At 34.3% G+C, this 22,135-nt stretch overlaps 1 protein-coding gene across 1 annotated transcript in view; it reads right to left on the bottom strand.

The window, feature by feature from the left end:
- Window positions 1-4,299: 4,299 nt before the first annotated feature.
- LOC123556838 (uncharacterized) overlaps window positions 4,300-22,135 on the bottom strand; it is a 56,695-nt gene continuing 38,859 nt past the window's right edge. The window contains exons 19-25 of the mRNA XM_053544517.1: window positions 19,845-20,372; window positions 13,542-14,589; window positions 12,487-13,016; window positions 12,147-12,274; window positions 11,291-11,339; window positions 8,883-9,112; window positions 4,300-6,751 (exon numbers count right to left, since the gene is read on the bottom strand). Coding sequence (XP_053400492.1) covers window positions 6,602-6,751; window positions 8,883-9,112; window positions 11,291-11,339; window positions 12,147-12,274; window positions 12,487-13,016; window positions 13,542-14,589; window positions 19,845-20,372 — 2,663 coding nt within the window. The 3' untranslated portion in view covers window positions 4,300-6,601. The remainder of the gene's footprint in view (window positions 6,752-8,882; window positions 9,113-11,290; window positions 11,340-12,146; window positions 12,275-12,486; window positions 13,017-13,541; window positions 14,590-19,844; window positions 20,373-22,135) is intronic.

Genomic DNA, 22,135 nt, shown 5'->3' with positions numbered 1-22,135 from the left:
TTTAAATCCTAAAGAACGCGGATCCTAATTTATTCTTCTAGCACCTATTGTCTTAAAACAGTCTCTCTATCATGTATAGATACCAATTTATTGATCACTTTGACTATTAGAATTTTACATTTTTTTTATACACCACCAACACCAGCACTCATGTCTATTCGCATCAATTATCCATACATAGAACAACAGACTTAAGATGTTCCTTTAAATATAATACGCTGGAAATTTATATTCTCTGTTACGTGTATAGCAAACATTTAGTACACCTTTGTAACGTGTTGAGCGGGTGTGGTTGAGAGACTAACATTGAGGAACTCGTGTCTTAGATATTTATTTTAATTTTTTAAATTTTTTTTTTCATACAAACCAGAAGGTCATAGACCCATGTGGCAAAATACAGCATTTATAAGTATATGGTGACAGCAAACGAAAGTTAACAGTATACAGTCATCATATCAAATGTGACGTAAAGTTTATAACTAGCAATACAATTGATTGTAGCAATATAGAAATTGGTCATATCAAATATAACGTCAAGTAAAACGTTAGATAAGGAATCACTTTATACAATTAGTTTAAGGTCAAGAGCATTTAACAACTCAAAAATTAACGATTGGGTTTACACACTAATATAATGACTAAATGAAATATATACGATGGTTAATATAGTAAGGACGAAGACAAAAGCTATTAAAGACGGAAAATTAGTTACCTTGCTACAGTTAAAATAAATTTGATTTACCCTGGTGACAAGATATCGATCATACTTAAATATAGCAACTGACAGTATAATATTTTTTATTTGATTATCTCCCACAGAAGGTGGAGGGACATAGATTCGGAATTATGCGTCCGGCTGTTCGTACGACAGTGCCTACGTGTGCCTGTGTGCATGCGTCCGTCCGTCAATACTGAAAATGCTTATAATTAAAGAAGTATTTTAGAATCACCAAATGTCATATAATTATTAACATGATCTTTATTTATATAACCCAGTAGCATTAAAGATATTTCCCATTGATTTGATAAAAATGGAGATTTTTTACTGAGATAAAGTAACCTATCGACGGATCGTCAAGCAATTTTTCACAAATGTTGATCAATACACGGCGGTGGTACACAAACGGCTTTCGCCACATCACTTCAGTATCTTCAGAGTCATTAGCTTTTAATTGTTTTAAAGTTCAGAAATTCCCAGATATCAAGGTAACTCGTTGATGAATCTTTATGAAATTTGATACAAATATTGATCACCACAGGGCCGTGATATAGTAACTGCAAACATTCAAAAAGTAGCCTCTCATTCACAAAACAACCTGTTTGGCGGGGGACATTAATTCACTGTATTAGTTTGTTGTGATGAATGTTGATGTATCAACTTTGGTGTGCATTCTACTGCTCGTAGATCGCTTTTTGTAGTTATGATGTGTTTTGCCTTTTAGAAAAAACAATATCTATTTCTGAAAATAACGCAAGAATACAACAACTTAAACATTTTTGTTCGAGTCATTTGTAACACATAAGTTATATAAATACTTTTCATACTGGTCTCAGCAATATGGATCCCGATCAAGTTTATCAAACGTTTATGCTTGAATTTGTGTGATAACTCTTACCAATTATTAGTAATACAAGTTGGTAACAGGTAGCGCGCTTTGTGAAAGCAGTTATATAACAGTATATTTATGTATATAATCATTAATAGCAGAGTTGTATTTTTGATCAATAAAATCTGTAAAAAGATCCTTTGGAAGCATAGAATGCAACCAAGCAAACTAATAGCCGACTCGTGTTGACTGTGTGTGTTCATAAGAGGTAATAAAATGTGCAGCACCACTCAAGTAAAAACCTCATATATCATATGAATATTTTGTTATCTGGCTTACTCTCCTATATTGTTCCCATTCAAAATAACGGATTTTGGAAAGAAATATCTGCTTTGCAATAAAATCTGTAAACAGATACAGATTTATTGAAAAATAAATAAATTTATGTAAGTACGGGACGGTACGGGTTTTAATGTTGTTCAATTGCAGAGCAGGAAACAATTACGCGCAAATTATCAAGAACTTCAAAATCGTCAATAGAACAGGTTCTAGCACGTACAGTTATGATGTTTTACTACAATTTGATGTCTATCACAATGTAATGTTATACTACAGACATCGCCGTATTGTACAACACAGGACAATCGTATTTTGTATGGTTTTAATTTTCTTTATTCGTACTCGGTCATTTTCGACCCAGTAAGATATAGCTAACTTGGTGCTAGGAATGTCTTTGCTGTTCATTGGAGATTCTCATATAGCTCGGTTTGAGGCGTATATTGATAAATTGCAAAGCTATGATCCATTTGATATTAATTCGGCAATTGATGTAAGGTTCTGCGGAATAAGTGGCGGCTGTATAACAAACTCGAATCATGTACAGCTTTTTCAAGATTCGTTAGTGAAGCACAATCCAGACTATGTTGTTATGTTCATCGGTGGTAACGACATTGATTCACTAGGCTCTGATGCATTAAATGCAGAGACCATAGCATTACGAATTGTTTCAATTGCTCAACTTTTCTTACGTCGCTACAGTTTGAAACATATTTTTATTTGCCAATTAATTCCAAGGCAACACACCCGCCACATCCCAGTGTATATATACAATGAATTACTGAGAGAAGCAAACAAGGTATTTAAACGAGAACTTGTTGGAAATGAATATTTAACATACTGGAATTTGAAAGGAATGAAACATTCTGAGGCAAATATTTTACAGAGGGATGGTGTTCATTTCAACAATCTTGGATATGAAAAATTTTGCCGCAATGTGAGGGGAATAATTTTGAAGTGCATTGCAGATACGTAATTCATGCATGTACATTGTTTGTCTTCAGGAGTGGAAGCAATCCATAGTGGTAGATACTGTATTCTAATTGGTGGCACATCTGTGTATATATTATCATATAGCAGTAAGTATAGCTATAGTAAGTATGTTTGCCTGTCATATATGATAGAAACAAACCCATATGGGGTCTATTTCAATAGATAAACATGACTTTCTACAAGTTCATAAACATGATAGACTAAATGTAGTTAAATGGACTACTAGAATCTTTGTCTGCATTTGTTTATATTCAATTCTAAATAATGTTTACAGACAAAATGAGATTATATATGCAGTCAAATTTACCGCAAGTTGTCAAATGGACGACAAAAATTGGTTGTATTTGACGGTTGTCTGTACAGTTATGTAGTCAAATGTGCTGCATTGAGTCAAATGAGCTACTAAGTCTATGTTAATCAGATATTTTGGCTGTATTGATGCAGTCATATGGACTTTTTAGTGTAGTCAGATGGACTACTAACTTGTATAGTCAGATGGACTTTTTGTATAGTCAAATGGGCTATATATGTAGTCATATGGACTACTTTATTTAGTCAATGGACTATTTTTAAGGTATGGTTAAAATAGATAGGAACAAAGAAGAATAATAGCAGACTCGTTTCTTATATGTCAATAGGCCAATATGTAACGTGATTATGCTTCGTGCCGGCTTCATACTGATAACGAAAGGAAAAGCTATAAGCCGTGCGATTTCTGTTTCCAGAAATGCTTGGAGTTTTAGCTAGTTTTTATCATAAAATCCAATCGTAATACCGTCAGCAATATGATGTCTATTTTTTATAGTAGAAATTTTATAGGAGTGTCAGCCAGTATGCTACTATTAATTATTTACAGTCCAAAAATTAATAACCTTGATAAGAGTTCAATAACGCCTCTACTAGTTTAAAAAAATGACTCAAAGTGACGTGGCAAAGTATTGTATACTTTCACTGACCTAAAATTGACGAAATTTGGTCCTTGCCTCGCTGTATAACATTCAAAGACTATCCGAAATCTTAACACTATTTTTCCTCTCGAGTGGACATACATAAACTTGAGTTCTAAGATTTTTTTTTTCATAAGCAAGCCTGTCAGAAGTCATATCCTTTGCAGAAGAGTGCTATGAATGGTTTACCATATAAATATATTTTATTATCTGCTTATGGTGCTTAGTAATTATTCGTTGATGAAAAGTCTCGGTGATCACGATCGTGAATGTCACGCCGACAATCATCCGATTGTGACAGATTGTCGGTCCATGTATAATATTATGTTACACCATCAAGTCTTCAATACCAAATTGGTGAATATATTAAAAGATAATGAAATTAGTTTGTTCTTGCTCCTCCTGGGCTACATCAGAAGCAAACTATAACGTATTGCATTGGCTTTGGATGTATTCAACACACTCAAGAATATCCATACAGTTGTATTCTTTATTGAATAACACACACACGCACGCACGCACGCTTACACACGCAACGCAATGTACAATTTGAATAATATATAATACATTGACAAAGTAAAAGCCAAACAAAACGTTTCATTCAAAAGCATCTCTCGAAGAATACTGCAGACGTTTGAATGATTTTTGTAGTTCAAGAGCTATTCTACAATATTTCCAGATATTATAATTTGCAGTACAACTGCGAAATGCAGGTCATGTATTTAGTTTGTCTAATAATAATTTTCGTCCAAAAATTGCTTTATCCTTTTATAGTTGCAATCTAATTTGAATTATAGTCCCATAAACGCTTTTTCTTGTTACGGGTATTGTTTATGCAACAAACTACATGATTAAGGAGAGCGGTGCTCTATTGGATAAGGTGTCGGCCGTTCAGTCCAGGGATCGTCGTTTCGAGCCCCACAGGGGTCACGACCATGACTTCTCATATGACATCAGTACTGTTTTTTCAAGGAATCGGACTCGAGATTGGTTCCAATAAGCTTGAAGCTTTCATCATAATCGAGATAAAATAAATTAGTATAAACTAAACTACATGATTACCACAATACAACATAGATGTATATGTAACAATTTAAACACGAACAACAAATATCTAACAATCCAAAATACAAATATTTAACTATAAACAAATCTACAATGTTGCTACGTTTATAAAACGAAGATGACTGTAAATTAAAAAATTGAACACACGTAGATAAATAAATAAAAATCAAAGAACAATAAAACAATTTTGTCATGTTTGCGTTACTAAGCCGTTAATGGATGTTTTCTATTAACAAATATACACTATTGTGCAAGTCCCTTTTCCCAGTTTTTCCAATTGTCCGGTTTTTAACCATGTAGTGTCTTGCAAATTTCGCCTGAAGTGAACATTAATTTCTTTTACAATAGCAACAAACATAAAGAAAACATGTTAACATATTATACAAAGAAATTGATAAAACTTTTAAATATAAATCAATATATAACAACAAACAATACACAGTACGGATACCACAAACATTATCTATACAATGACAAAATGTTATTCTTAAAACGTATATTTACACTTTATTGTATGACCTTTGACAGCTTCTTATGATTGCTACAGATTCCTTACATTCAACGTTTACCCTGTTAAATTTCTAAAATGAATTAGTCCATTCAGTTGGACAGTACCACTTGTTTATCAAGGGTGTGTTCACTGAGCATTGTCTGACTGAACAGCGAACAGTCTCAGACCTGGATCGTAGTCTGTTGTAGTCGCAAAGGCAGAATCACTTACCACCAGCAGGCTATAGGTTAATAAATTTCCTGTTTTGTTGTTTCTTATTTGTAGACATTGACCTATAATTTATTATAACCAATAACAAGTACATTTTACAGCAGGTTCATTAAAAACACTAAAATATGCTTTGTTTCTTACATTCTTACAATTATTTGTATAAATTAAATTAAAAATAATAAAAAATATATGTAATACCAAATAATGAAGTAACTACATCAAAATAACATTAAGTTTCTTTCTGACAATAAGAATGCGTTTTATAGTCAAAATATTGAGCTGAAAAGGATCCTCATCCCTGTGTGTGAAAAACAGCCATATGTACATATACAAACTATATCATTAAAAGAATTTCTTTCACACATATATTTAAAAGTCATTGTTCTTGGTCCAGTACGCTTCCATCTAAAAAACAGATAAAGCTAATGACACGTCAACAGTAAAATTTAAATCACTAAAATGCTAATGCTAAAATTGGCCCCGTTATCACAAAAGGCGATTTATTCTCACGGATGCCGCTTTGAATGTTGTGACCATAACCTTTGACCTTCAAGAGTTTCCTTGACTTTGGACCTACTGACCTGCGTACTTGCATTTTGCATGTTGTCTTAATGAGGCTAATAATTGATTTTAGTTTTATGAAAACCCTAAGACCCTGGTTAAAAATATATGGAGCAGACATATTTGAGCTATTTCATTGTTAACTTCTCAGTTAGATCTCGACGTAAGATCTAGAGCCCTGTGTTGTGCACTCGGTATGTCGTGTGGATGAGGTTAACAACTGATGCTTATCCTTTTTGAAATTCACGCACATGAAAGAATGTTTACAGGATAACAGACAGGCGACGGACTCAGCATCATGACTAAATCTCAGGCGGCTAATAGGCGCCGCATAAACATGAATAACATATATAAAAGTGAAAATGCAAAAGTGTAAGAATAATCAATAAAATATACAAATGATTGAAAATCCCTCTAGACATTTGTACAATTTATTCTTTCTCAGTACGACTACTGTGGGCTCGTGTGTTATTTTCAACCAAATAGCCGATAATTCTTCCAAGCATCATCATATCATTTGCTGTATCGGCTGCTTTTTTAGACGGCACTGGTTCCTGGGTAATCTTGCAGCTCCAGGTCTTCTGAAATGTTACACAAATCATTTCATGACAATTTTAAACAGCTATATAACTAAACGGAATAAATTTGTATTGTGCGCTTCTGATAATTAGACCGCCCATTGACACTTAATGATTTAAATAAGTAACGCAAAACAGATATTCAGTTAATGTAAATGCGGTTATCTTGGTTATATGGTCATACTTGCTTTTTTGATAACTAAAATGAAAAGTGATAGGTAATATAAGGAAAAGTTTGACGCTGTTTTGTAAAGTAACGAAAAGGATCTCATAAAGAAGACATATTCTTACAGAGCTCCTTAACACTTAAACGTTCATAGAACCTTAATAAAACGATGTGTCTTCTGAAAATGAAGTTGTTGTTTTTTTCAGAATTTCTATTATTTTTATAATCATTATGTATTGTATCATGGAACTCTCACAAGGTCGCAAAAAAGCATAAATAAGACATTTCACCATATTTGAGATGTAAATAAATAAAGCAAAATTCTTTTAATTTTTTAATAGTATTCTAGTTTTGCTTCTATTTAACAAAGAAGTGTATTATTGACGTTTGATAAAAGACGGCGTGACTAAAATAATTCATCCTTCACCTCTAAATCGTTTGGGAACTTGCTTTAAGTACATTATCGCATTTGCCAGTTCCTTAACACTGACTCTATTTCAAAGATACACACAACAGTATTTAAACACATAACAAAAATCAAAAGGGTCGGGCTACGAGGTATTTCAACATGAGCTTACAGCGCTTCAACAATGTTGATGATTTATTCTTTGATTTTACATACGCTTTATAGATTGTTTGATATTTTAGGTTTATGTTGATCCATTAGTGTCTGACATGATAACGTTATGTTAAACATCCCATAGTATATGTGTCGGTAGAAAATTGAACAATTTTGGTAGATGAACACTAAGAAAGGCAACATATCAAATATCAAAAGCCTATACCTTGCAGTTTCAGGCAAGAAGATTTTTAAAGTTTTTTCCTATATGTCTATGTAAAACTTTAGACTCCGCCAGCAGGGCCTCTTATCACCCTAGGGGCATAATTTGAATATTTTTATTAGAGGACCACAGGCAATATCAAAGGCCTATGTCTTGTGGTTTTAGACAAGAAGACTTTTAAAGTTTTTTCCTATATAAGTCTATATAAAATTTGTGACCCCTGGGCGGGGCCTCTTTTCACCTCAAGGGCACAACTTGAAAAATCTTGATAAAGGCCCATAAAGTATTTCATTTTCGTTACCATGACAAACTGAGTTCTGCATGGAATTCAATTCTTTAAATAATTTTGAAAGGGCATCATCCAAGAATCATTCGTGTGAAGTTTGGTGTATTTCTGCCCAGTTGTTTTCTAGGAGATTTGTTTTGATGGACGCACGACGGACGACGTACGGCAGACATTGAGCGGTCACAATAGCTAAATATAAAAAGACAAAAGACAGCAATACACATGGACTATACGTTCCTTTGGTTTCAGCTTTAAATGTTAAAGTTATATACAATGTGTCAGAAACATTTTATACAAAACCGAATGTGCATATTGATTTTTACAGTTGTCATCCCTGCTGTAAATGATTTATAATACACATTATAATATTTGTTGTTCATACATTATTCAACACTACTTTTTCCATAGCAACTCGCCTGCTTAGTACAATAGAGAAAGCGCAGATCTACGGGTTTCGGGGTCGCGGGTTCAATCCCCGCGCAGGGTGTATGTTCTCCCTGACAATTTTATAAAAGACATTGCGTCTGACATCATTCGTCCTCCACCTCTGATTCATGTGGGGAAGCGAAGAACAGCATTGTACTGGTACAGAATCCAGGAACACTTGTAAGTTCAACTGCCCGTCGTTACATAACTAAATTACTGTTGAAAAACGGCGTTAAACCCAAAACAAATTTTCCCACAGCCAGATACACGAAAATATTAAGACCAAAACGTTTAAACGGAGGCAGTAATGTATAGATCCGGTAACCCAACTTCCGGAAATACAATGTTGAATGATATCGTTCAGTTGTGGTCAATACAAACGCAGAGAGACAAAGACAGCAACTACCTACTTGTTTTGATTTTTCTCACATGAATCTGTTATCATTTTTTTCCAGTAATAAATCGACAACTTACCTTTTCACGACAGAACTTGACAAGCACGTTGTCAATATTTAATTTTTCAATCGTCATTTCACAGCTATGTAAAGCATCTAAGCATTTTGTTAACTTTGCAACAATCACCAGAGAATCTATGTGCGATATTCTACCCTCACTTTCCATGATTTTGCGAAGACTTTGGTACCCTCGTTTTGCTGGAGGCTTGTTCAGATGTCTTCTTACGTTCAATAAACTCTGTCCAAGCTCTAAAATATGTAAAAATAATAAAGTAGCATTGGTACACTGCTAGAGATAATGCACCGATGATTGGATTGGAAACAGTAAACTGTCAAATATGATATCATGATCAATAGGATCGCTTTATGTCATATTACAAAAGATATGTTTGCCTGAAACACATGAGGATCATTTGAACACGGAATGATTGAGTTTGTTCGTGAGAGGTAATGAAATTTCAGTATCCCTAGGCAGAACTCAGTTATACAGTAAAACGTATAAACTTCATGATCAATAAGTCGTTATGTGACCGCAAAAAGGTATTTTGTTTGATTTCACTCAAGTTTTTGAGTCACATTTTTTATTGTGAGCAGTTTACATTGAAACTAGTAACCTTAATGTTATATCCGACACTCGTGTCTATATAAGGTTCAATATATTGTATCAATAAAGATGTTAATTTCGGTAAATGTCGGTGTAAAATTTCCAAGTCTATTACAGATTTTGCAAGAAATGGTGTAGACGAGGGAATATTAATGAGTAAACATTGCCTTCTTGGAAAGAAAATGTTTTCAAAGGTATTGAAAACAGTATATCTTTTATCGTAAAAATCACTTCTTTGCTACAAAATCTAGGTTTTCTCTTGCATACCTGTACGTAATGTATATATTCTGGTGCACTTATAGGCAGGTAGTGCTTTGAAACTTAAATTAACATACTAAAAGATGAACTGAATAAAAGCAAAGGCCTAAACGTTTAATAATTCTGTTGCAATTGATATTGTGAGCGAAAAATAAAATTTACTGCTCTACAGTTGTTAGATTTTAGATAAGGATAATTGCAAAATTCCTACAATGTATCAACGATACACAAAAATCCTCACAACTGCCGTTTTTCAGAGTTGCAGCTCTTTTATTACTATTAAACGTTTGAAACTTCTAACATCTTGTCTGACTGTTATTGAAGAGCATGTTGTTAAAATGAATATAACTATCAGGTAAAAACATTTTCATTTAACATGACTTTCTGCTTCTTAGAGAGACATTTAAAAATCATTTTTCTATATTTGACGGTTTTCTATATTTTTTTAATATTACTTTTGGTGGAGCGGTGGTTGGGTACCCGCTAAATCGATTTGAACTTCCTAAAGCGTTTGACTGCAGACCCTGCAGACCCTTCCAATGTGACCCAGGTTTTGTTATTGGTTGTGCTGTGAGAATTTTTGTTATGATTTTTGTTGGCAATGTTTAATTTTGTCGTTTCGTTCTGCCCTTGATTATTTGGTTTTGGGATCAGTGGTCGGATTGGAAGATGTATTACATGTATATGTGTATTAACTGAATTCCGTTTCTTTATTTCCAGTAACATTTACAGAGTGTCAGATATCTAGCTTTATTCTCTGCCTCAGTTAGGTTACAATTATTTAGTTTTTTTTTGTCACAAATCTTTCATTAAGTTAAACAGTATTCTAACACGACCAGCGAATAACCTACATAAATATAGAGCAAACTCTATCTCGGATTATTCTGCAATAAACGACCCTTGAACTGTGCTGCGCGCGCATCGTGGTTGGGCTATTCCATTTATACACTCCGTGTAAAGTTTTATGAATTAATCTGCAACTTTTACAGTTTTGTGGGAGGAAATTTCAACAGACAAATCCAGGTGCGTAGCATGAAGTGTAGTTCAGAGGGCAAAAAGTAGTTACCATTTTTTCTAACACTGTTCCAAAGTGTGTTTTATCGTAGAATAACCAGTGTTTTTCGTTCTTACGCGAGTGATATATTTTTACGCATAAACACTCAAATCACGGGTTATTCTACGATTCACCACATTTGGGGACTTATTATTTTTTAAATATAAAGAGTATATACTAGTCCAATGTTCATGCATGCTATAACCAAGGCAGTATGACACTTTGATAATCCAACAAGATTTTATTTGTTTAAAACAAAGGAAAATTTCATATATCTGTTAATATTACATATTTCAGTTGAAGAAATATTTCTTTTACCTTTTAGAGGAAAGAACCTTAGACAGTATGTAACAAATAAGAAACATACTACATATGTATATGTACATATTCAAAATCAACAACGAGATAACATGTCTTATTTTGTGTCAGCGTGGCCTAAGATATCATGTCACTTACGAAGGACAAGTACAAAATTGTCTGAATTAACTATAATTGTTTATTTAAGAAATACCTTGATAGATTCCAATTCTTTGGCTTTCCTGCAAATCTGGATTAATGCTCTGACAACGAAAGGAAAATTAAAAAGTGTAATAATAAAACATAAAAAAATAGAGAATGTATTACGCCTGCTTCGAATACTTATATTACTAGAGATAATTTCCGATATATTTCATTAACCAGTAGGGTAAAAGTAGATGTACTTTACTTCTATATGTGAATAGACAATGGTACCTTGTTTTTTAATAATTATAAAAAGAAATGCACATTTTAACCTAATATTATATTAACAACAAGATATTTGGAAAACATATATACCTTCCCATGATGCGTGATGACGGGTCCCATTTGTAGTACCGAAAGCATAATAACCTTGCCCTTTGAACTACCTACCCTAAAGCAATCATGTTATCAAGTTTGTGGACTGTAAGACGAAGGGTACTTAGGATATTGAGCTGAAACACTTTTCAGTCTCGATATCATTGTGGCTTTGGTATTTTACCTTGTGACCCAACAACAATAGGGATAGGCCAATGTGTTCTTTAGTATTTGAGAAGAAACCGCTTTCTGTCTCAAAATGGTTATTGATATTGACTTTGACCAACTGACCCCGAGAATAGCTTATACAACACAATATGGGCCATCTACTGCTCACAGACAATCATCCTATGAAGTTCGAAGTCAACGAGACTTTGACGTTTGGGGAACCAAACTAATCAATATATGTTATTTGCTGGTCACAACTTACTTGTCTACCAAGTTTGAGCTTCCTACACCAAAGCGTATGGACAGACAGACGTCCGATTACCTTATACTACCCATTCGGGGATTACAAATATTTTTCATACTAATGCCACTCAGTCAATTACCTGTTTTCCAAGAATTGCAGAAAGTGTGTAAAGCACTGGGTTCAATGCCGAATTAATCGGCAGTATAAACACCGCAGTCCAGGCGTAAACATCACCAGAAATAACGTGACCAGTCAGAGCCATTAAACCTGTATATTTAAAGATAAATATGCTTGACAAGTGAAGAAGTATGTTTGGAAACAACAATTGTTATTACTAATCGTTATGATTCTTTTATGTAACGCTAAACTACTTCTTGCATAATTTGATTTTTTGATCAAACAAAGAGAAAATGTTTTATAGCATGCATACATTTTATAAACTTCAAAAACAACCCTTAAAAGCTTATAAAACATATTACCCATAACTCCAATCGGGAACCAACACAGAAAATCCGTTGTAACTACAAGGAGAAGGTTTCTGGCAACCTTTAGATCTTTTTTTCTTGCAGATTGCTGTTTCGTTACTTTCGAACTGGACTTCCTTACTTCCAACAAAATTGACCATTGACCGAAGGCAATCAGAAGGAAAGTTACAAAGTTCAGTCCGATAAACACAGTTACTGAATAAATCCATCCTGGTGGGCGATCTCTTGTCAAAGGCAGGGCAATACAAACACCAGATCTCGAGTAGAACTTGTCTTCAAAGTAGTCTTTATACACCACTGGCAATATGGCAATAATAAGTGAAAAGACCCATACAGATATTGCAAGTAATGTTGCGTTCTTTGATGAGAGCCTTATCTGACCAAATGGATACTTTATTACCAGAATTCTGTCTATTGTAATCAGGCAAAGGTAAAAGACGCTTGCTTCAGATGACATTGTTGATAGGACTCCTGCAATTTTACACCATATACTGTGTCGCCAATATTCGTCCACAAATATGTATCTAAAATGGATAAAGTCAGTTCTCTGAGAAACGGATTGAACACAAGGTTTTGATTTTTAAGCATAAATAGATTTACATGCGGTAACAGCTAATATCAAAACTAGTACAAATATGAAACAGGAATAGCCACACCCTAAGAACGCTGCCTCCCCGGAGCGAAATATATGGATGTGCAAAAATGGCATTCACACAAATACACAAAGTAAAAGAATTGAACAAGAACATAAAGCAACAACTTGGAAACGACAGTGGGAAAACACCATTGAGAGTTTAACCCAGTTATTTGCGCGCACGCAACTTCATGTTTTACCTGTGGGGTTACAAGACTGGGCCAATAGAAATTATTCCCGCCAACTGATTCACTTAAACCTCTTATTCCGTCGAGTTTGTGAGTACCAGTGTAGTTCTGTCTTAAATGTAAATTATGAATTGTTTAAAATTTCTTACTTGTATAATATACCTGAAAGGAAACGAAGTCATCAATGAAGCTAGCATTTTAAAAATAGATTTAGAAAGTGAGCTTACCTTTTCCTGTAGACAGCATCAGCTACAGCTATCATAATCAAGTAAACTCCCATTAGAAAATCAGCAATTGCTAGATTTGTAACAAATACTCCGAAGCCAAGTTTAAGCCTTTCTCTATCATAGAACAACCTATATACGACGGACAGAATGTTTCCAATAAGTGCCGACAGCCCAATTAACCAAAGCATGGTTTGTAAGGCAGAAAGTCTCATCAAATCCTCACACGATGAGAATTCATCTTTAGATGGAAAACAGTCCTCTTCTTGCAGGTATGTTGGTCGTACACAGCAAAATTTATATGCTGGTGTTATTAATGTTTCAAGGTTTCTAACGCCCGTAAAAGTATCCTTATTAAATTTTGTTATATCATTGTTTTTAAAGTTTAATCTCACAACGGACAATTTGCTGAAGGCAAAATTTTCTATTTCTTCTAAAGCATTATTAGAGATATCCAGTGATTCAAGATTGAGTTCCGTAAATGTGTACGCTGAAATAGTTCTCAGATCTGACCCTGCAAAGTTCAAAACGCGAATATGAGCTAGCCCATTGAAAGCATTTGGCTCAATCTTTGAGAGCTTAAAATTCCCGTGTATGAACAGACTGGTTAGATATTTTAGCGTGTTAAATGTTTTTGTGTAGAGCACTTGTATGACATTGAAACTCAGGTCAAGTGACTGTAGATTCGTCATTCTGATAAATGAAAGAGTTGATACCGTGTCAATATCGCAGCGAGAAAGGTTCAGTCTTACCAAGAATGGAAGCATTAGATTATGATGATGTAAAACTTCATTTAGATCTTTATTTACACTCAAATCCAATGTACGAGTGTTTCGGGGCATAGTTCTTGCCTGAGCCATGCTTATACTTCTATTTCTGCAGTTTACATCATATCCTGAGCAGGAACAATTACTTGGACACGTAAAATCGCAAAGTTGTTCGTCATCTTCATGGCTACACTGTGCTTGTCCGTCACAAACATGAGTAAGTGGAATACATACCCTACTCGACAAACATCTGTATCCGCCTACACAGTTGATTGTAGACCCACCTAAAATAATCAACGATTTCATTTTGTAACAGAAGTAAAATGTAATACAATAGCTCCATAATAGGACCACAGAGATATTTGTCACTCAGTTGTAAATAATCCGCTCTTAGCTTTTACTATATGAATGAATGTTTTACTAAGATTTTATGCACGAACAGACATCTCATAAAAACACAAACAAGAGCTGAATGAGTATACCGAATTACCTTGCCTTAAAAAGTGATCGATATAAGTATGTCCATATGATTTTCTAAACCAGCTGACCTTTAAAACAATCATTAATGTCTACTCTAGCAGACTTTAGCTAAAGTTACTGGTTTTCGACATTGTACGGAGCTTATTTTTTGCAAAATGTAATAAGCTGCAAATCGCTGATTGGAGAATCATATGAACAAAAATCACAACTGACAATAAGCAAACAACACTACTAAAGAGAAAACTAATGAGACAAAGCTATTCTGACGAAACGCCATCAAAGAGAAAGCTATCGAGACATTACGTTACTTCAAAGAAAGCTATTGCGACATAACGCAACTAACGACATATAATAGCTAATTAGTAAGCTATTATGACACAATCCCACTAACCAGCAAACTATCCAGACACAACGCTACTAACGATAAGCTTTTCAGACATATAATAGTTATTTAGAAAGTTATTTTGACACAGCCCCTCTAACCAGAAAGCTGTTGCGACACAGCGCTACTAACAAGAAAACTATTGCGACACAACGTTAATAACGAGAAGCTATTCAGACATATAATAGCTAATAAGAAAGCTATTGTGACATAACCATACTAAACAGAAAGCTTTTGGGACTCAACGCTACTAAACTATTGAGATACAAAGCTTCTGAGGAGAAAACTATTGAAACACAAAGCTATTAACGGGATAGCTATTGAAACACAAGGCTACTTTCGGCAAAACTATTGAGACACTATGCTGCTAACGAAAAAGCTATTGAAACACAAAGCTACTAACGAGAAAGCAATTGAAACACAAAGCTTCTTTCGAGAATTCTACTGAAACACAAAGCTTCTTTCGAGAAAACTATTGAGACACAAGAGTACTAACGAGAAAGTAATTGAGACACAACGGTGCTAATGAGACAGCTATTGAAACACAACGCTACTAATGATAACTATTGAGACACTACGCTCCTAATGAGAAATCTACTGAAACATTAATACTACTGAAGTAAAAGCTATGGGCACACAAAGCGGCTTACAAGGAAGCTAATGTGCAGACACAACACTACTAACGAGAAAGCTATCGAGACACAAAACTACTAACGAGAGAGCCATTGAGACATTAAGCTAGTAAAGAGAAAAGTTATTTGACAAAACACTACCGAAGAGAACGTTACTGACACACATAGCTACTAGTAAGAAAGTTATCGAGCCACAACGATACTAACGAGAAAGCTATTGAGAGATACCGCTACTGAAGAGAAAGCTATTGAGACACAAAGCTGCTAACGAGAAAGTCATTTAGACACTATACGCCTAATGAGAATTCTATTGAGGCATCACGTGACTCACGAGTAAGCAATTGCAATATCACGATACTTACAATGAAGCTACCGAGATAACAGTTTGAATTATCTATAACCGACTTCGCTTCAGTAAAAACAGAGAAATGAAAATAATTTAATATTGCTGTAATAAGCTGGGAGTAAGTAAGTCATACCATTCACCCTCCAAGAAAGTATTCATTGTTTAGTAAGACCAACTGAGTGAAAATAGAAAATCTTCATATAAAAAAAAAAATGATTAAAATTAAAATTAAATGTATGTTTTCATTGTTTCCATGGCAAGCATTCATTTTTGAAATGACAAATATACAGACGATAAGTACATCGTATCTTCGTCAGATTTGGTAATCTGGTGTAAGTTAATCTATGTAAGTTAGTAGTGTGTGTGCGTGCGTGCGTGCGTGCGTGAGTGCGTGTGTGTATGTGTATCTGCGCTGCTGTGGTTTACGTTGTAGGGTAACTGTGATTAAGGTACGTAGCATTCCCTTTTAAATATTCTTCCTTGTTCCATTTCCCCTTCGCCCTCCACCCCCCTCTACACCCTATCCTTTCCTCCCATTTTTCTATATTTTGCATAAAATTAAAATGTACTTGTTAGATTTTTGAAGCAACCCGTTTATAATATTTTTCTGTTACAGCGTCTTTTCGTCGTGGGCCTACTTTGCAAATACATGGCTCTGTGTTTCTGGTGCTCTGTGCTTCCGAGAAATCTACCCTTACCTATTATTATTTTTTGGTGATAAAACAATAAAAATGGTACACAAATGTAACTTAGACACTGGCTTTTCATGTGTTAATAAACTAATTTGTATATTCATGACTATTAAAGAGAATGTAACAAACGTTTGTCAAGAAATAACATTTTCTAAGTTTTAAATCAATTATAATATATCGAAGAGCTTTAATCTGGTCTTAAAACTCCTTGGTATTTTCGAAAACACTATTTTGTTACTCTAAAGATAAATAATATAACATACACTAGGTATGTTTAGCTAATTTGCATAAAATGAACCATTGCTACAACCACATACTCAGGAAATAAGAAATTACTTAAACTGAATAAACAGCGCGTTTGAAGAGCATCAACACACCAAAACGACAAACTAGCGCGCTAATACGACACAAACTGTATTTGTCGTATCGGTTCTTATTTATCGTTTTAGCGTGTGACGTGTTTGAAGTGCCGCGTCTAAAGTGCGCTAACACGCCAACACGACAATTATCGCGTCAATATGACAAATATAAGGAATTTGTCCTATTGGCGTGATAATTGTTGTGCTGGCGTGTTTATAGTGTGCCTACATGCAAGAATAACGTATTTGTCATATCGGCGCGCTATCTGTTGTTCTTGCTTGTTGGCGCTCTTTAAATGCGCCAATATGCCAGAATTAAATGGCAAAAATCAGCATGAGTATGTGAAGTATATTGAACGAAAATATAGAATAAACATTTAATTGAAGGAGGACTTGGTATGTAGTATACTTTAATCTTAATCATATTACGTTACCATTTCAATAATCTTATTTTTTATGCATCCCGTTTTTACAACATATCCTAGAAACAGAATTAATATCAAGTTATTTTGTACTGTAACAATACAATAAAATGCTTTACTTTTCCGACAGGGAGATTTTTCCTTGACGCTCTTTAAAATGCGTTACCACTACAGTTGGTTTACATGAAACAATAATTGAAACAAGAGGGCCAAGATGGCCCTTGGTCGCTCACCCGAGAAACACCATAACACACCACAACAGTGTAAACATGTTTGACCTCATAGAAAAAATATTCTGACCAATTATCATTAAAATTGGAGCAAAAAACAAGTATTTTCTTTGATTTGACCTAGTGACCTAGTTTTTGACCCCAAATGATCTATATTCGAACTTGAAGTAGATTTCATCAAGGCTATCATTCTGACTAAATTTCATGAAGATCAATTGAAAAATACAGCCTGTATCGCTTATACAAGGTTTTTCTTTGATTTGACCTAATTACCTAGTTTTTGACCCGAGACTACCCATATTCGAACCTGACCTAGATTTCATCAAGGCAACCATCCTGACCAAATTTTATGAAAATATAGTGTAAAATGCAGCACCTATTGCATACACAAGGTTTTTCCTTGATTTGACCTAGTGATCTAGTTTTCAAACCCAGATGACCCATATTCGAACTTCATCTAGATTTCATCAGGGCTATCATTCTATCAAAAGTTTATGAAGATCAGTAGAAAAGTACAGCCTCTATCGAATACACAAGGTTTTTCTTTGATTTAACCAAGTGACCTACTTTTTGACCCTAGATGACCCATATTCTAATTCTACCTAGATTTCATCAAGGAAATCATTCTGACTTAATTTCAGGAAGATCAATTGAAAAATACAGCCTCTATCACATATACAAGGTTTTCCTTTGATTTGACCTAGTGACCTACTTTTTGAACCAAGATGTCCCATATTCAAACTAGACCTTGATTTTATCAAGGCAATCATTGTAACAAAATTCCATGACGATCAATTGAAAAACACAGCCTCTATCGCATACACAATGTTTTTCTTTGATTTGACCATGTGACCTACCTTTTGACCCCAAATAACCAATAATCAAATTCAAATTTTATTTCATCAAGGCAATCATTCTGACCAAAATTTTTGAAGATCAATTGAAAAATACAGCCTCTATGACATACACAAGGTTTTCCTTTGATTTGACCTAGTGACCTACTTTTTGACCCCAGATGATCCATATCTGAATTTGACCTAGATTTCATCAAGAAAATCATTCTGGCCAAAATTCATAAAGATTAATTGAAAAATACATCCTCTATCCCAAACACAAGGTGTTTTTCTTTTATTTGACCTATTGACCTAGTTTTTGACCCCAGATGACACATTTTCAAACTCGGCCTAGATTTCATCAAGGTTATTATTCTGACCTAAATTTATGAAGATTAATTGAAAAATACACAAGCTAAATGTGATAAAAGAGGCAAGGGTAGATTTCCCGGAAGCACAGAACACCAAGAGCCATACATCACAAAGTAGGCCCGCAACAAAAAGAAACTGTAACAGAAAAATAAAGCAGACGGATTGCTTATAAAAATTCTGTACATTTTAATTATATGCAAAGCACAAAAATGGGTCAGGGGTAGATAAAGGGATGGGGGTGTTTGGGAAAGTGTAAAAAAAGCAAATATGAATATTCAGCAGGGATAGCCCTTATTCATAGTAAAAGGAGAGGAGGCGTAAACATAAGGAGGCGATTGGAGGAAGAGGAAAGAAACATCAACAAGACAACATATGTATCACAGAATACGAAACGGACAATAATTAAAGCTGAAAACAGGGGCACCGCCTTGGGAAGGTCACTAACCTACATAAAGGAAACTGGGGGCGGGGGTTAAACGCGTTTAGGGCATGCATATTTCTACTTACTCTATTTTCATCAAGTTAGACAAGACAGTGTAGATAAAATAACTCCCCGCTGAGAAAGGCTCTAACATAAGTAACAAGATACCAGATTATTTAAAACAAAATAGATAAATAGGGTAAATCTAAGGTATAATTACACCAAATACTCAACAACTTGTCTGAAGTCAGAGCAACAAGAGCCAAACTTTTAAGGGCACCACTTAGCAAGCTGCAGGACAAATTTACACCCACTTCGTCCGTTTTTAGTAAGATTTAGGAGAAAAGGAAAATCACAAGAGTCAACTTACCTTTACAAAGTTCTGGGAAGAACTCTGCCCCGATGAAAGTTAACACTTTCCATCGTGGAACGACGACATCAGTTACGACCTTAAACTCGTTCCTACCCAAACTAGTGGAGTTTGATACTTCTTTAAGTCTGTATACATTCAAATCGGGTCGCTGCTCATTAGTCAGATTCGTAAAAAGTGAATCTGCTACCTTCCTATCCTCTTTCATACCTTCTAGGAATATTAATCCTTTGATTTTTGACTCGGAATATCTCAATGTTTGAACAAGGGACGGAGCAAAAATTTTTAATTCACAATCTTCCAGACGATTGGTTACGCCTATGGGTGGGCTCACCTGGTCTTTAATTTGAAGATGGACATAGTGAAGACCCCAAAAGTGCCAGGGATTTCTTATGTTGAATTTCAAAATACGAACAGTGCTTCCTGGGGAATGAAATTGTCTTGCAAACCCATCAACAATACGGGCATTTACGGCATAAAATCTATCATTTACAAGGACAACAATTTCTCTTTCAGCGTCTAGGCAACCTACAATGAAACAAGTGAAGAACATAGCATACTAATGTATCATCATGTAGGCATAGTAACTAACATTAGTCGACTTAATAGCTGTATTTTTTGTCAAGCTATTCCTTAGCGCACACATTTACAAAGTATATGTAAGTTGTTTTCTTTATTTCCTCATAACAACAGAAATGTTTGATCTTTAAAAACATTCAATCTAAAAATATCTGAAGCAAAAGTACCACGCACTCGGCAGCCTTTCAATAATGTGGAATATTCCCAAATAAAGCCTACGTTAAAATTCCCAACAATGAAAGTTTAGTATTTCTTAGGCTGCTTTCAACATTTGAAGAAGCCTAAAATGAAATGTATTTTGCCTTTTAGTAATAAAAAATTCGAAATCAAGGACTAGCCAAGTGTCTAAAACTAATGTCTAAAAGACAATCGTTACTCTTTACTTCGAGCTTAACAAAACCTTTAAACATTGTCACACTGTAAACAAACCCACTAAATTAATTTTCACTCGTGAATGCAATCAATGACACTTATTTTTTATTTTCAAAAACTCGTTTGTTTGGGTAAAATGTCCTAAATGAGAGGCACTGACAGAAACTCTATTTAAAATGTTTGCTAATAGATTATACTATTGTAAGTTGTAGATTGGTTAGGATCTTTTAAAGCGATTCACTTATATTTCTGCGAAAAGAAAGCCATCTTACGATTTGTTAAAAATTTAACTTGATGGCTATTTTGTTTACAACAAAATGCCCCCTTTAAAAAAGAAAAGTTCAAAAGGACTAAAGATTCTGATGATGATCGAAATAAGAAGTCTGACAGGGTTGCTTTGATACTGTTTTCACATTATTGTTATTTCTCATTGTCAGATATACATTTTATGTCAAGCATTTTGTTAACGAAGGTATCCTAACTGTGTAAAGGAAACTCAATTAAAACACAAATGAGGAATTTTTTATTCGTAAAATTCCGTAGAAAAAATATAACCTTAATCATTACTCTCCTATACTTTCTGGGAGGTAGAAATCTAGTCCGACTCGTACAATAACCGTAAAAGTGTAAGCCACGAGAGCAGTATTTAGTACTTTATCAATGACAAAGTGCTTTTAATAAATCTAGGTCATATTCTATATCCCTTGTCAGTCCCTATTTAGCTTTTACGTTCACTTTTGATAATTGCTTTGATGTTGTACCGCTTGGGTTTTCTTGAATAGGTACATATCTTTTAAAAAGTTGTTTACCAAGGTGCCAATATTCATTTATATAGCCACTTCTGAAACACGTGAATTAACATTGTGTTAACGAAATACAAATTTGAGCAGGTGAATGAAGTAGAATTTTGAAAGAACATCTTGACATTAACAAATTTCTTACTATTACAGCTCGAAGTGCAGAGTGTTTTTATTTCCAGATAGAACAAACTAAAACCTGATCAGCAATTCAATGCAGAACAATTGCAATCAAACTGGAACTTGTTTGCATTTAATCTTTTAACAGCTTTAACAATTGACGGAAGGGCTCTAGAAAGTAATATTTATCTTACTTCCAACAAGTTTCAAGCATTTTTTTTTTGTTTTGGTCAGGAGACGCAACGTACTGACACGCCATGTTTAGAATCGGTTAGGTAATCATCCGATATGGATTTAGAATAAATTCTATATCAGGTTAAATCATCGCTCTCATTCTATATGGATTTATTTGACAGCTTATATCCTGACAAAACCTAGTATATATGCCGTTTACTACAGCTACAATATGTGTCCTTATCAAGT

Source organism: Mercenaria mercenaria, chromosome 5 (assembly GCF_021730395.1).
Source record: "Mercenaria mercenaria strain notata chromosome 5, MADL_Memer_1, whole genome shotgun sequence".
NCBI lineage: Eukaryota > Metazoa > Mollusca > Bivalvia > Venerida > Veneridae > Mercenaria > Mercenaria mercenaria.
This window is presented reverse-complemented; position numbering and strand designations above follow the sequence as displayed.